Source organism: Cyprinodon tularosa, unplaced genomic scaffold (assembly GCF_016077235.1).
Source record: "Cyprinodon tularosa strain WSP-4 unplaced genomic scaffold, ASM1607723v1 ctg23, whole genome shotgun sequence".
NCBI classification, from domain to species: Eukaryota; Metazoa; Chordata; class Actinopteri; order Cyprinodontiformes; family Cyprinodontidae; genus Cyprinodon; species Cyprinodon tularosa.
Genome location: NW_024038861.1, coordinates 1,099,906 through 1,113,726, shown reverse-complemented (window position 1 = coordinate 1,113,726; position 13,821 = coordinate 1,099,906). Strand labels below are relative to the sequence as shown.

At 36.6% G+C, this 13,821-nt stretch overlaps 1 protein-coding gene across 5 annotated transcripts in view; it reads right to left on the bottom strand.

Moving 5' to 3' along the window:
• Window positions 1-13,821, bottom strand: part of ctnnd2a (catenin (cadherin-associated protein), delta 2a) — a 300,110-nt gene that overhangs the window by 35,739 nt on the left and 250,550 nt on the right. For all 5 annotated transcript variants that reach the window (XM_038286754.1, XM_038286751.1, XM_038286752.1 and 2 more), the window contains exons 18-19: window positions 11,862-12,035; window positions 10,327-10,477 (exon numbers count right to left, since the gene is read on the bottom strand). In XM_038286754.1, coding sequence (XP_038142682.1) covers window positions 10,327-10,477; window positions 11,862-12,035 — 325 coding nt within the window. The remainder of the gene's footprint in view (window positions 1-10,326; window positions 10,478-11,861; window positions 12,036-13,821) is intronic.

Sequence of the window (13,821 nt, the reverse complement as noted above, 5' to 3'; positions counted from 1 at the left end):
CTTAGCTCTCCGAATGACCTAACACCCAAGCAAGGTGTCCTATTTGCAACTTTAAGATCCAGTGGGAGTTGCTGATTGTTGTAAGGTTAATTGCTATAAGAAATATAAGTCAAGGGCAACTTTGAATTCACCAAAGAAAGCCTGAATCCAAACAGCGCTTGCAGTGCCACTGGCTTAAAACCTATATAGTAACAAAAAAGCTATTGTATTTACGCCAGCCCAAGTCAAACACGGGTACTGATTGGTAAGAATTCTAGCAATATATTTGGGCACAACGGACATTAGAATAACTGCTAATTGGGCTCTACAGTACAATATTACGAAAATACCACATAATAATCTTAGTGTTGAATACATGAGATCACTGTTTCAACTGTCAGCCTTTCCCCTAAGCTCTGCTATCAGACTTACTAAGATCTAGATCAAGTGCAGGCATAAAGGCAGTGAAAGTCTATCCATCTGTTAAACAGTTTCATTGGCAGAATTTGAATGCATAGCATACGAACTATAACAGCCCACCAAATTATGCAAATCACGCATGCAACAATCCTTTGCTGTTGATTAGTTCCATTTATAGATGTTGTGGTATTTTCAATTACATACTGTATTTTCTGCAATTCTGGTTAATACAATGCCAAAAATGTTTAAGAATTTAAGTAACTCATCTAATATTCTGCTGTGAAACAAAAGCTATTGCTTAAAGGTAAAAAAAGCAATTTCTACAAACCATAAAATGTAACCATTTGCGCTGTGACATAAAAGGAGGAAATCATATACAGCTCTGTGTACAAGATAAAGCCATAACCTCCCCATAAGATAAGTTTATATCTATCATATATTGCCCACAGGTAGGTAGTCAAACTACATATCTCATAATCCACTGCTCAGCTATTTGTCACTAAAGTCACGGTTGCACATGTGCTGCACCTGTGTAAGATGCAGAAAAATTACTTGCAGCATGTGACACAGAATGTCAAACCAAGTCTTCCCCGCTGCCTTTCCAAGTGCACATTTCAAGGACCATGACGCTGTGGTGAGTTAAGTTCTGTAGCTTGCAAATTAATACCATATAGTACTCATGAATTTGTTGTTAAAACACATGTCAAAAATGACAACCCAGCTTTTTTGATTGGTTCCAAATATCTAAGGTTGGTCCTCCTTGCATGTACAGCACTTTGAATCGTCTTGTATCTGAGAAATGCTACACAAATTAAACATGCCTTGCCTTGCAGATATTTTAATCTGTTGCTGTCACCACAGATGTTCCAATGGCTCTAAGTACAGACTACATCTTGGCCATTTTCATTAGAAACTTTTATTTTCAGTAAGAAGAATCAGGTCGGTCAATCAAAAACTGTTAAACATAAAAAATAATACAATTTCTGCCTGTATTTGGAAGTAGAATGTATTTACCAACCTGAAAAAAATCCTCAGGTTTTCACAAAACATGATTTATCCTTTAAAGGTAGAAGCTCCCTCTCTTAAACAAGAAAACATAAACTTTGGGGCATTTAACCACTGTTTCAAATTTAAGTGAGTTAAATGACAATTTTTTCAATAAACTGTAAGAATTGCCCTGACTGACATTGCAGTGCAGTGAGGAAGGAAATCGTGTATTGCTACACAACCATTGACAATAATATGCAAATGAAAAACCATAAAGGAGGTGAAATCAGGAGAGAGCCAAAACACAGAGGTGAAAATGAGTCAAGGATGCATCTATATAGCCCCACTGAGGGATTTCAGTTTAAGCATACATATGCAGTTAAGTCTAAGCTTTCTTGCTCTCTCTTCTCTGTGCTCTTCCCTTTCTCTGTGTTATTTGGCTGACTTGGCCTCCCTCTGCTTTTTCCCTTTTATCCCTTTCTAGTCTCATGCCACTTCTTGCTCTTTTCCTCCTGCTTGTCTCTCTGCTACCCAATCATAGAGAGCTTTCCAGAGGATTTGACATAAAGGTTGTAGTGTGTGAAAGATGATCCTCCTTTCCCCTTGATAAGCTCCCATGCAGACTACCATTCGGTTGGATGCCAAACTCCTCACCAGCTCTAACGGCTCTTGCAAACACTCTTGCAGGGGTTTTTAGGGGAAAAAAAAGGTGCATTTTCTGTTTTGCAGAATGAGGAGATTTGTCATGCAGGATTTTATTGTAATGAGGTGAAACTTTGATCCTGCAAATACAAACCAAGTGTATCTGCAAAATATCTGATTAGAGTTAAACAGAAGAGGAAAGATGAGAAGAAAAAAAAATTCTGATTCAAAAATCTAAGTCAAACCACTTGGAGAACCGTGGAAGATGGAGAACATGGGGACTTCTTTTTCTAAATGCATAATCTCTACTTTTTCTTTTTTGCTACATCTTTATCACCTGAGACTTTGCAAGACAGAAACTTAAAATAAGCTGTTTGTCTTCTCTTTTCTCAACATTTATTTTCTCTCCACACTGGAGAAACTTTGTTTATCCCCTTATTGCAACACAAAAGAATGACCTTTTCTACTATTATTTCTAGCTTTAAGAAAACAAAGACCAGTTTAAAATTAACCAAACATTCTTTGCATCCGTGTTTTTCTTATATAACCAGCTAAAATGATTTTAAGCAAAATAAGATTATTCCTGCATAAGACAGCCCCACCTTTCTAAAAAGTAGTTACCTTAATTTTTCCATTCTAAAGGCAACCCATAATGAGTTTAAAAGCTGATATTGCAGGTTCTTATAGCCACTTTTACTCTATGTGGAAATTCACCGATTTAATCACTCTACTCTTAATACCATCTCAGTATTTACTTTTGACAAGAAGGTCATAAGAAGTGACACCAAGATTCAGCTGTATTTCCTCCGACTTAAGGCTCCCAGAAACCTCCTTTGATCCCTTTCTCCTAAAGGTAGCAATGTTTGGCCCTCGAGGGATTCGGCAGGAGTTTAAAAACATGAGTAGAGGAAAGAGTATGTGACAAAGAAGAAGCACGAGAGGTAATTAACAAAAAAGAGCCACCGTTGTATTTTTTTCATTAGAATATATAAAAATACTTCACAAAAATGGAGAAAAAAAAACAATAATAAGAAAAGATGAAATGAGATCAATTTGTGGAAATTTTTTAATTCTAAAACCAATAAAAAGGGTTTCGTGATCATAAACTGACCTTGTTATAGTAAGAAAATACTATCTCTTATGTAAGAAATTTAAATAATAAAAGGAATATATGTTACTAACTTAATCTAATTTATGACACCATGTAATGTTTAGAAATTTCTATGTTTGTTGTAGGAAAAAAAAAGTGTGAATTATTAGATATTTGAACCACTGTATTTACAGTCTAGCTGGTGATATTAGGTACATAATCTCTGACTCCATAACTGCACTGTAGTTGATTATAAGTCTCCTGTTTGCACAAGTCCTCAGAGTGTTACTGTGTACTTGACAGGAGTCAGACAGAAAGGCCTCCACTGATCTCTATAAGATATTATGTCAACAGTCGCCCAGCTGATTGTCTCAGGTTTAGTTATAGTCTGGGTAAGGCAACTACACAGAAAGATGGTAGTCTGTTTCTAATGAAAACTGTTTGACTTCTACTGTTTCAGATTCATTTCATTCTAAAACAATACAACAACAGACTTCAGCAACGTCCACACGTTGTTGTTTTTTTTTTTTTTTTTTTCAGTGTTTTGTTGTCATTAAATTGTCACAAGTGCAGTGTAACGAAATACACTCTGCATTTAACCCATACATGCCATTGTGGAGGCGAGATGGGGGTGACAGTCTGTGGGAATGGGTTTCGAACTCACAACCTCAGGATTCCAAGCCCTATGCCCTAACCACAATAGCTTAATAATTGTCCATCAATCCATACTTTACAGGACCACATTACAATGTGATTACAAATTAAAAACCTTTGTGAGAGTATTCAGCCAGCTCTGCACATTTAGAAACTAAACGTTTGCTAAAGTTTCTTTGCAAAATAGCCCAGCCTTGGTCACACTGGTCAGTTAGAAAATATAAGCATTTATTTTAAAGTCTTGGATAATTTAGTTATATTTGGGTAAGGTCTATCCTAAACTACAGTCATATTTAGAAAGAATATTATTTAAAATTGATTACAAATACGTTATTTCAATAATTCAAAAACTGAGAGATTAATTACAATTTTCAGCTTTTTAAAAGTACACTTGTGGTAAGAGGTCGATATAATAAAAATGTAAAGCAGTTACTTTTGTAGTCAAAGCAGTTTACTTCTTTAAATCTTAGCTTGTGGTCTGTGCCATACACTCCTCCTTACATCTTTTAAACTACAATCTCTCTCACAATGAATCAGGATTATTTCAAGTGGTGAAGGCTTAGTAGAGGGAATGGCTGTCACTCTGGGATACCAATTTTTTGGCAAGGAGGGAAAAAAATTACCAGACAATTAAACGTGTTATTATTATTATCTGTTTTTTTTCCGTTAGCAAATAAAGTAAAGAAAATATGCTCATTATTATTTAAGTCACCTTTGTAAATAGGAATAACTGGGATATCTTTGGGGGGATTATAATGACTGCATCAGATTATTTTGGGGGGGTCATTACACCCCTAACCTGACTGCAAATTATGCCCTTGGTTCCAAGTGTCTCATTCATGTGCAGAATATAGATGAGTCAAGCATATTAACCATGCCTTTAGGTCTAGGGAGGGATCCTGAGTGGAAAGTGGATATCTTAATGGTGATTAGACTCTGTTACAGTGCTTCATAACAGTATTGCATGAACATGGGGTTTCCCACACCTGCATAACACACCAGGGAGGGTAGCAGCTTGCATCTGTTTATGGGAAGTTTTTTCTTCTCACCCGAAATTCTCAAGTCTCTGATCTTGCAGTGGTTTTGGGACTCACTCCTCTCTTTTTTCCCTTCCTGTGGAGGCCAAAGCCAGTTTTCAGAAGGCACATCCTTGTTTTAATTCTCTTCCTGCAAGGTCCCAATTTAAGTCAACAGGAGAATAGTTGTTTCATGTTACTTTGATCATTTGATCAAAGTAACATGATCAACATAAAACAGCTTAGATAAAAACTGCTTAAGCTAATTTTTGGATTCCCTTAAAGGAGGTTCACACATCAAGATGATTGTCCTCATTTCTCCCCTGGGAGATAATTCTGCACAAATCATCAGACTCTGTAGTTTGATAATCCAAACTTTCGCAGATCAATGTGGCCTGTTTGCTAATCAGAGAATCTGATTTGGGAGCCGGCTTGGAGAAAGTCACTACAACCAACTGTTAGATAATTAGTGCATATCTGACTAGACTTTTGAAATACAGTGATTTCTAGGTGATTAAACCAAATCTGACTGTTTAGATAAAAGATATTGTAAATGTGACTGAACGTCTCCCTCAGTTTGACAAGTTCCTCTTTCTGTTTTAAAGCATGATTGTGCCACTACCTAATTTCAGAGTGATAAAGTGGTATTTGTGGTGGCACTGAATGCTATGTCGTCAGCCACCCAGCATTTTCAGTATAGGCCTAACATATTCCCTTTTGTAGCTTCTTTTTCATGTACATTAGGTCTCTTATATTGCACATAGAAAACTTTAAAGAGGAGATGATACAGTTAACCAAATTAACCCAATTCAAGAGATTGTGTCTTACTGTTACAATGATTATATTACAGATGTAAAAAATATAAACATAGAATAAGAAAACATAGCATTGTTTTATAATTTTCTTGGAAGGGCGTCATGTTGCAATGTTGCAACATGTTGCAATACTCCAAGTGGTATTCTGGTTTGAATAGCAAGACCACACAAAAACAAAATCTCTTTTGCACTCTTCAGATTTTCCAGAAGGTTTTCACTGACGCCTAATATCAGCACACAGTTCTTAACACAAATAGATTTTCCGGAAACTTAGCCTGACCTATCCCTGTTCCAAAATAAGACTTTAAAGATGTTGAAATTTAGTTTGTGAAAATTTGTTCCAAAAGAAAACATAGGGATGAATGCACAAGACAGGTGATTATGTGGAAATTACATCTAAATTGCTAAACAAGTCTGAATTAATTTCTTTTGTGAATTTGTAAATTTTTTTATTCGACTCCTGGTATTCCTTTATCTACTTTTATGATAATCCATTTGTGTTTACCCATTTTGCTTGAAAAGCTTCTGACTGTAACACAAATGTAATTAAAACTGTCATTGTTACATTAAATATTTATAAAAAGAAATAATTTTAATGCACTGTTTTAATTAGCAAGAAGGTCAATAAATGAAATTAACAAGAAGGTCAATAAAAAATGAATTTAACAAACAAACAATGATCAAACTAAATTGAGTTCTTACATTCAATTATACTAATTGAAACAGCTTGCAATCTAATTGTTATTTCTAGCCAGAAAGATTTACTGGTAAAAGGACTAGATGTGCACAAACGCTAAAACTCGATAGAGTTTACAGATATGAATAAAACTTCACCATAAGAACATACCCAAACAGTACTTTTCTCCACATTTTACTTTCTGCAAGTATGTTAAGGTTACTTTTTAGGTTGGTCTAGCAACCATGAAGGCAGACATCCAACAGAAACACCTAAAGCAAACATAAACCCTCAGAAACAGCATCCATATCCCCATCCTACAGCCTTTCTGAGTGAATGGAACAGACAGGGTCAAATATTGTCACAGGTTATCCAATTACTGTCTTTACCAAAGTTAGCCCAAGTAATAAAATGATCTAGTGTGCTGCTCCAAATGTTGCTTGATGCTTTGTTCTCCATATATGGGCTTTTATCTACAATTAGTCTAATGATGACCATTCCAAACAATGACAAAACAGTTTTGGCACATGGAAACTACCTCCTATGGTAGCCAGTGTGTTGTGATCCAAGAGTGGCTTTCTATCCAATTAGGGAGCTGGTTACGTCCAGATATGATTGCTTTACTTGGTTTTAAGGATGCTCAGGGATCAGAACGATCATGCAAAAGCTAAATGGAGAAGGGAATCTGCTGGGAGAATTTACAGGGAACAGAAGGGCCAGGAAATACTGAATGGTCAGGGAAAAGTGAAAACAAAATACAGTAGTAAAAAATATTTGAAAAAATAAGGTAAAAAAGGAAATTGAAGGGGAAAAAACAAATTACCTTTTTAAAAGTTTAATAAGAAAAGGTATTTATAATCAGATTTATGAATCATGGTTTATAAATCCCAGTTTAGACATTCAATTGTTATGCATTTTCAAATTGCATTATTTATTGCTTTGCATTAATGAATAAATACAATTTACAATTCTTTACAAAATGCATTTCTGAAATGGTTCTATTTTTTTTTCAGTGACTCCGTTTTTCATACATAACAGAGTTATTTATAAACTGATCACTCAAAACCTAGAAAACATTAAAAAAGGAAACTAATAATTATTTTAAAATAAAAAGCAAACATTAGTGACAAAATTTTTACTGATAGGTATTTGCAGCTTACTGTAACATTAAAGTAAATGTTCTAAAAGGTCAAACTACACGACTTTTATTATCTTTCCAAATATTGTAAAAACTCCTAATGGGTAATACAGGATGTTTACAATTTGTGTAAGCTGATAAATTCTGTATATTTATTGTTTGTTTCTTTAATCTTCTTTGCTAATTTGTTTGCAGATGGATCAAGTAAAAACAAACAAAACCATAAAAGGAAGATGATTTATAGCTAGCAAAGCGCCTGCGCAGCAGCTCTCATTATCCTTTTATCTGCTGCGAGCATCAGCCAAACCGTAGTAGGGGGGCGTGTTGAGCTTTGGCGGCGGCGTTCCTTGTTGTTCCGCAACAAGAAACCACAACAACTTGCTGAAAAAGGAAGATATGTTTCAAAAGCCTCCAGCCTGAAACAGTGGGTGCTAGAGTTGCTATAGAAACCATTGAGCCCACCAAAAAGCAAAGATTGTCAGAGATATTAGAGATGTAGAGAAAGCATGCATGAACACGCAAACATACAAAATTATTTAAGGCAACTAAGGTGTCTGTCTAAAGTCATAATCCTTCAAATTTTTCCATTGACATGTATAACCTGTTATTCCTGCACTAGACAAGCAACAGGAGGACACCACAAAGAAAAAGGATGTCACCAATTCATGAGAACACTTGAAAACAAACACACATGAAAATATAATACATACACACACACTCAGTATATATAAAGCAGGTTAGCTAATGATCTCTAGATATGTGGATTTTTACCATAATGACTGGGGCTCACTCATTACCCAGTGTACTTTTCAAAGACTAATGTAAGGCTTTGATCTGCAACCACTCTCTCCAACCCTCTTCAGCATTTCCTTCTCAATTACACATTATCCATGTTATTCTCTGAACTCACAGCTGGCAGTGCACCATCTCAGTTTCTCAGAAGACCAATAAGTTACAGCCTAATTTTTACTGCAGCTTTATAAAATCATTATGCTGGTTGGTAAAATGTTAAAGTAATACCTTTACTTGAGACTATATACACTTAATATTAACCTTAGTAATAGCCCAGAACTTCAATCAGTCTGCTTAAAAGGGTAGAGGAACTTCAGACATGCTTTTTTTTCTCCAACATACACACATACATGCGATTACGAATACAACCAGGCAACAAAGCTGCTAGCCAAAATCTGTGCAGCTCAAAAAAATAGAAATCCATAGCAAAAAAAAGGCCAAATCAAGCCGAATTGGCCAATATAGGCTTAAAAATCCGATCATGTTTTAATGTGAACACAACCTCCTAAGAACTACCAAGACTTTCCGACAATACACTTGGTGAAAGTTGTCACTGAGGAGAGGAAACTCTAACTTACAAATTCAATTTTTTTTCAATATCAGCAAGGTGTCTAAAAGGGAGGCTACTGAAAACACACAGACAGGAGCAAATCTAATGAAACAATTATTTGTCTTACATACTCTTATATATGTTGGAACAAACCAGAAATACTGGAAGACTTTTAAAAATCTTAAAGTTAAGGTAAGGATTCTGTATAATATACACAAACAGAAAAATGTTTCTGTTGTCCAAATTTTGCTGTTGTTACTAATTTAGTTAGTAAGTGCTTCGGAAAGCAAGTTAAAGAACACAGCGTCTCCAGTCTCCCCCCAACAATCGATCTGTTTCAGTTTGCCAACCGACGGAACCGCTACACTGAGGACGGCATCTCATCTGCTCTTCACCTGAGCCTGGCACACCTGGAGGAGAACACTCACATGCAGATGCTGTTCCTGGACTTCAGTTCAGATTTTAACACCATCATTAAACAGCATCTGATAAGAAAACTGGAACATCTGAGCTTCAATACACCCGTCTGCAATTGGCTTTTACACTTCCTCACAAACAGACCTCAGTCAGTCCGGGTCGGACAAAACACCTCTAATGTCATCACTCTAAGCACAGGCTCCCCTCGGGGCTGCGTCTTGAGCCCCCTGCTGTTCACTTTGATGACACACGACTGCCCCCCAGGTTCACCACCAATCACATTGTGAATTTTGCAGACGACATCCCGGTTGTGGGCCTAATCAGAGACAACAACGACCAGGACTACAAAGAGGAGGTGGAGCAGCTTGTGGGCTGGTACAAAGATAACAACCTGATCCTGAATGTTGAGAAGAGGAGGGAGATCATCATCGACTTCGTGTACAATACAGACACCCTCACCTGGACTGTAAACGTCACCTCACTGGTCAAAAGGGCACAAAAGCGCTTATACTTCCTACGGAGGAGGAGAGCCCACCTGCCACCATCCATCCTCACCAACTTCTACTGTACAGAAGCACCATTGAGTGCGTTCTGACCAGCTGTCTCACTGTGGGGTATAGAGGCTGCAGCACATCAGACTGGAAGTTGAGGAGAGGTGCCAAACCACAAGTAATGCATATTTGCACTGTATATATTTAATGCTCTAAACTTCCATATCAATTGGTTATTACACCATGTTTTGTCTCTCTTTTATAGTAATTTTGTATACACAGAGTGTATAAAAAATTACTATAAAAGTTGTCTAATTTAAACTCTAGATGTTAAAGCCAGTTAATATATATATATATATATATATATATATATATATATATATATATATATATATATATATATCATCTGAATTTTTTTTATTAAACAACGATGCTCTTTTTTTTTTTACAACTGCTTTCTCCCATTGTTGGGTAATGTCACTACTGCTCTTAAGACAAATATTTGCCTGCTTAGTTTCAAAATCAATCTTAAAAATAATATTGAAATCCCCAAAAATTCGTATTAGTCAAAACTTTAGAAATTCTAGAGATTTACAAGATTCTACTTAAAAAAATAGAAACGTCAGTCATTTATGTGACTAATCCCCATCAAAACTCACCTATAAGCTCCTTGTTCCTGATGTCCAGGGCCATGTTCCGAAGCGCTGTGGCGACAGCACACACCACCTTGTCGTTGTCTATCCTCAGTAGCTCCACAAGAATAGGAAGGCCTTTCTCCTTACGGACTGCAGCCCGGATGTACACAGACCACTTCCAGGAAGAAAACAGGAGAAAGTAAATTTAATTTATTTTTTATGAGTATATGGTTTAAATCCCATTAAACCATGGGTGAGCTACTGATCTGCGATGATAAAATACTCATTTATTGGCTTCTTCAGACAGTTTCAATTAAGCAGGCTGAGTATTTTTTTTTATCCCAAGTTTATCCCAGATATAGAAAGAAAAAAATGGTTTTATTTAGGGAGTTTTTTATTCATCCTAAGATAACACACGTATGTATTGGCTTAAACCTAAATGGCAGAGCTAAAAGCATTTGCCAGCACTGTCTCAGAGAGAGGGACCTTATTTAATAAAAAAGTGCCACACAAATGGAGCCTTTCAGGATACACAAGCAGTGTTACGCCAGAATTGAGAATCTTATATACTGAAGACCACCTGCTCCTGCAATTTTCCTTTCTTCCACTGATTTTTCAAGAGCCCTCCTCTTCAGTCTCTTATACTCTCTTTGTCCAGACTGCTATCAGTGGAAATACTTGTCAGATCAAAATCAGCTCCAAACACCTCACAGGCAGACTGATGAAAAATACTCTCAGCTAAAACCCCTGTTGTCTTTCCCTTTTCTTCCTCTCTTTCAATGACCATTTTCATTTGACTAGTTTTCTTTTTAGCCTGCTTACACACAGAAATGCAATGCAGTTGTATAAATCCCAGCTCACCCTACAGATGCACTCTTACACTCTGCCTTTAACCCTCATAGATCTCTTCCTGAAAGGCAAGTTGCCTTTACACCACCCTGACAACACAACACCTACATGAGTCATTCATAATATCTATGTAGTTCCCACTCCGTTCACGGCTTTGGAGTTTGTCTAGTCCCTGGTATATTAGGTTTCAGAGCATCAAGTAGCAAAAACAAACAAGTTTATTGTTTTGGAATAATATTAGTTGGTTCAAGATACAAAATCCCCAAGATTAAGATCTAATAAAACTCTGCAGGTTGCTACAGTCAGCAAAAGCAATATTGCTTCAACAGAGTTTGCATTGAGTGGGAGTTCTTTATATTCTCTGGGAATAAAAGAAAAACGCTGTGTTTCATTCAAGAACACCCCCCACCCTGTCTAAGTGCGTCTGTTTATTTGACTCTTTTTAAACAATATTCTGACTTTTAAAAGCTAGGAAAGGCATTTACTTTGCTCAGCAAGACAATTCTACATCTGTTTTCCTTCACACCTTTCACTGATAATCCCTTTTACGGACATGGATTTAAAACACTGGAAAATAGGACTGCAGAGCAGATTAACCCATATGAAGAACAATTTTTTTTTACTGGTGAACGAATTTGGATGTAAATATATTTAAAGTAAACATACAAAAAAAAGGGAAAGCTTAAAAACATATTTTAAGTTTTAAATACCTTCCAGCTGCCTGCAGCAAGGTTCTGTAGGGCCCCAGCTGCACCTTCAAGAGTGTCAGGATTTGAGCATTCAGAGAGCAGAGTGAGATATGGCTTGACGATGGTGGGGTGCCACAACATCTGAACCCCTTTGGGAGGCTCTGCTGTGTCTGGAAAGGGACTCACACCATCCCACTGTGAAAGAACAGAGTGAATTATGTAAATGTTGTAATGTTAGGTTTTATTTAGCTTGTTTCTGTGAAATCACCAGAAAATGCAGCAGAACAGTGATTTATAAGCCAGCAGACTTTTAACTTGACAAATACAAGATTATGATTAAGACAAAGGCGCCTTAATTTATGAAATGGTGAGTCCTCCTCAATCTTTAGTTAAACATACAGTACATGGATAGGTAATGATGGGATCTTTGAAAGTAATGCTAAATAATGTAAATAGCAATAATGAAGCATGCAAAAGCATCAGCATTTTTCATGTTTTGAAACCTCGGAACCTGAAATTACAGTGAGTTTGAGAGTTCCTACATTTTATTTAAAGAACACAGTTCCAAATTTGAAGATTTATAATCTTGCTTATTGTGAAGAAAATCCACACTAAGAGAGAGAAGCTGCAGCACTGCAGAAAAACTCTGTAGAAGTATGATAGAGTGGTGCAGGACATGTAAGGAAACTCTAATACAGTGGTGAGATCTGCTGTAGGGGGACAGAGGAGTTCAAGTTGGAAGAGGGGCTGCAACAGGGATTGGCTCTGAGCCCCTCCTCGTTTTCTGTGATGGACAGATTGACAGATGAGTTTAGACAGGAACCTCAATGGACTATGATGTTTTCAGATGACCCTGTGACCTTTGGTAAGAGTAGGGCACAGGTGAAGGAATCTTTTTCTCTGGGTACTCCGGCTTTGTCCCACAGTCAAAAAACACGACTGTTAGGTTTTTGGCTTCTCTCCTTAGGCATTACTGTGTGTGTGTGCATGGTTGTATTTCTTTGTGTTTCTCTGTGACTGACTGGTGACCTGTCCAGGGTGTACCCTGCCTCTCCCTCGAAGATAAGCATTGGATCAACAGTCCAGAGCAACAGTGAACGTGGATAAGAGGTGAAGAAGCAGGTTGGAACGGGTGGAAAAATATATTAGGTGGTTTTGTGTAACAAAAGAGTATCAGTACAAATACATGGAAAGGTGTATATATTGAGACTAGCAATGTTGGATGATTTAGAGACAATGGAACTGAGAAAGGGAAAAGAGACAGAGCTGGAGGTAGAAAAGAAGTTAAGGTTCTCTTTAGGAGTGAAAAGGAAGGATCAGTTTTGGAGGTAATGCATCAAAGGGTCACTTCATGTTAGATGTTATGGAGAAAAAAACATTGAGCCAAGACTGAGATGGTTTGGACATACTGTAGGAGAGATTAATGAGTACATTGTAGAGGGATGTTGAGGCTGAAAATGCTAGGAAGGAGTTGTAGTGGAACATTAGATAAGAGGTGTAAAATTACTCAAACAACAAGTAAAAGCAAAACACCTTAACAGAAAATGGCTTTGGTGAAAATTCAAAGTCACTCATAATAAAAGTATTAAAGTTAAAGTAAGTGAATTCTTCATAATTCATGGGAAAGTAAAATATTTAGGTTTCTACTTAATAAGTAAAAAAAAAAAACATTTTTTTTTTGTCGGATCCTTATCTTCACTTGGATAAAAACAATTGTGATAAAACATGTTGGAAACCTACTTTAGCCTTACGAAAACATGGTATTCAAAAAGTGCTTTGCACAAGAACTCAGAATAACACAAACGTAACTCAGTTAAATAACATGCAACCACAACTGTGCTGTCTGCTTGGAAAAACTAAAAGTGCTTTCTGTAGGAATACAATGAAATGAGTCAATTCTGTCTCGGAGGAAAAAGAAAACAAACAATAATGTAGGATGGTTTATTACTAACGTGGGTTTATGAGCTTTTTAGGAAAATAT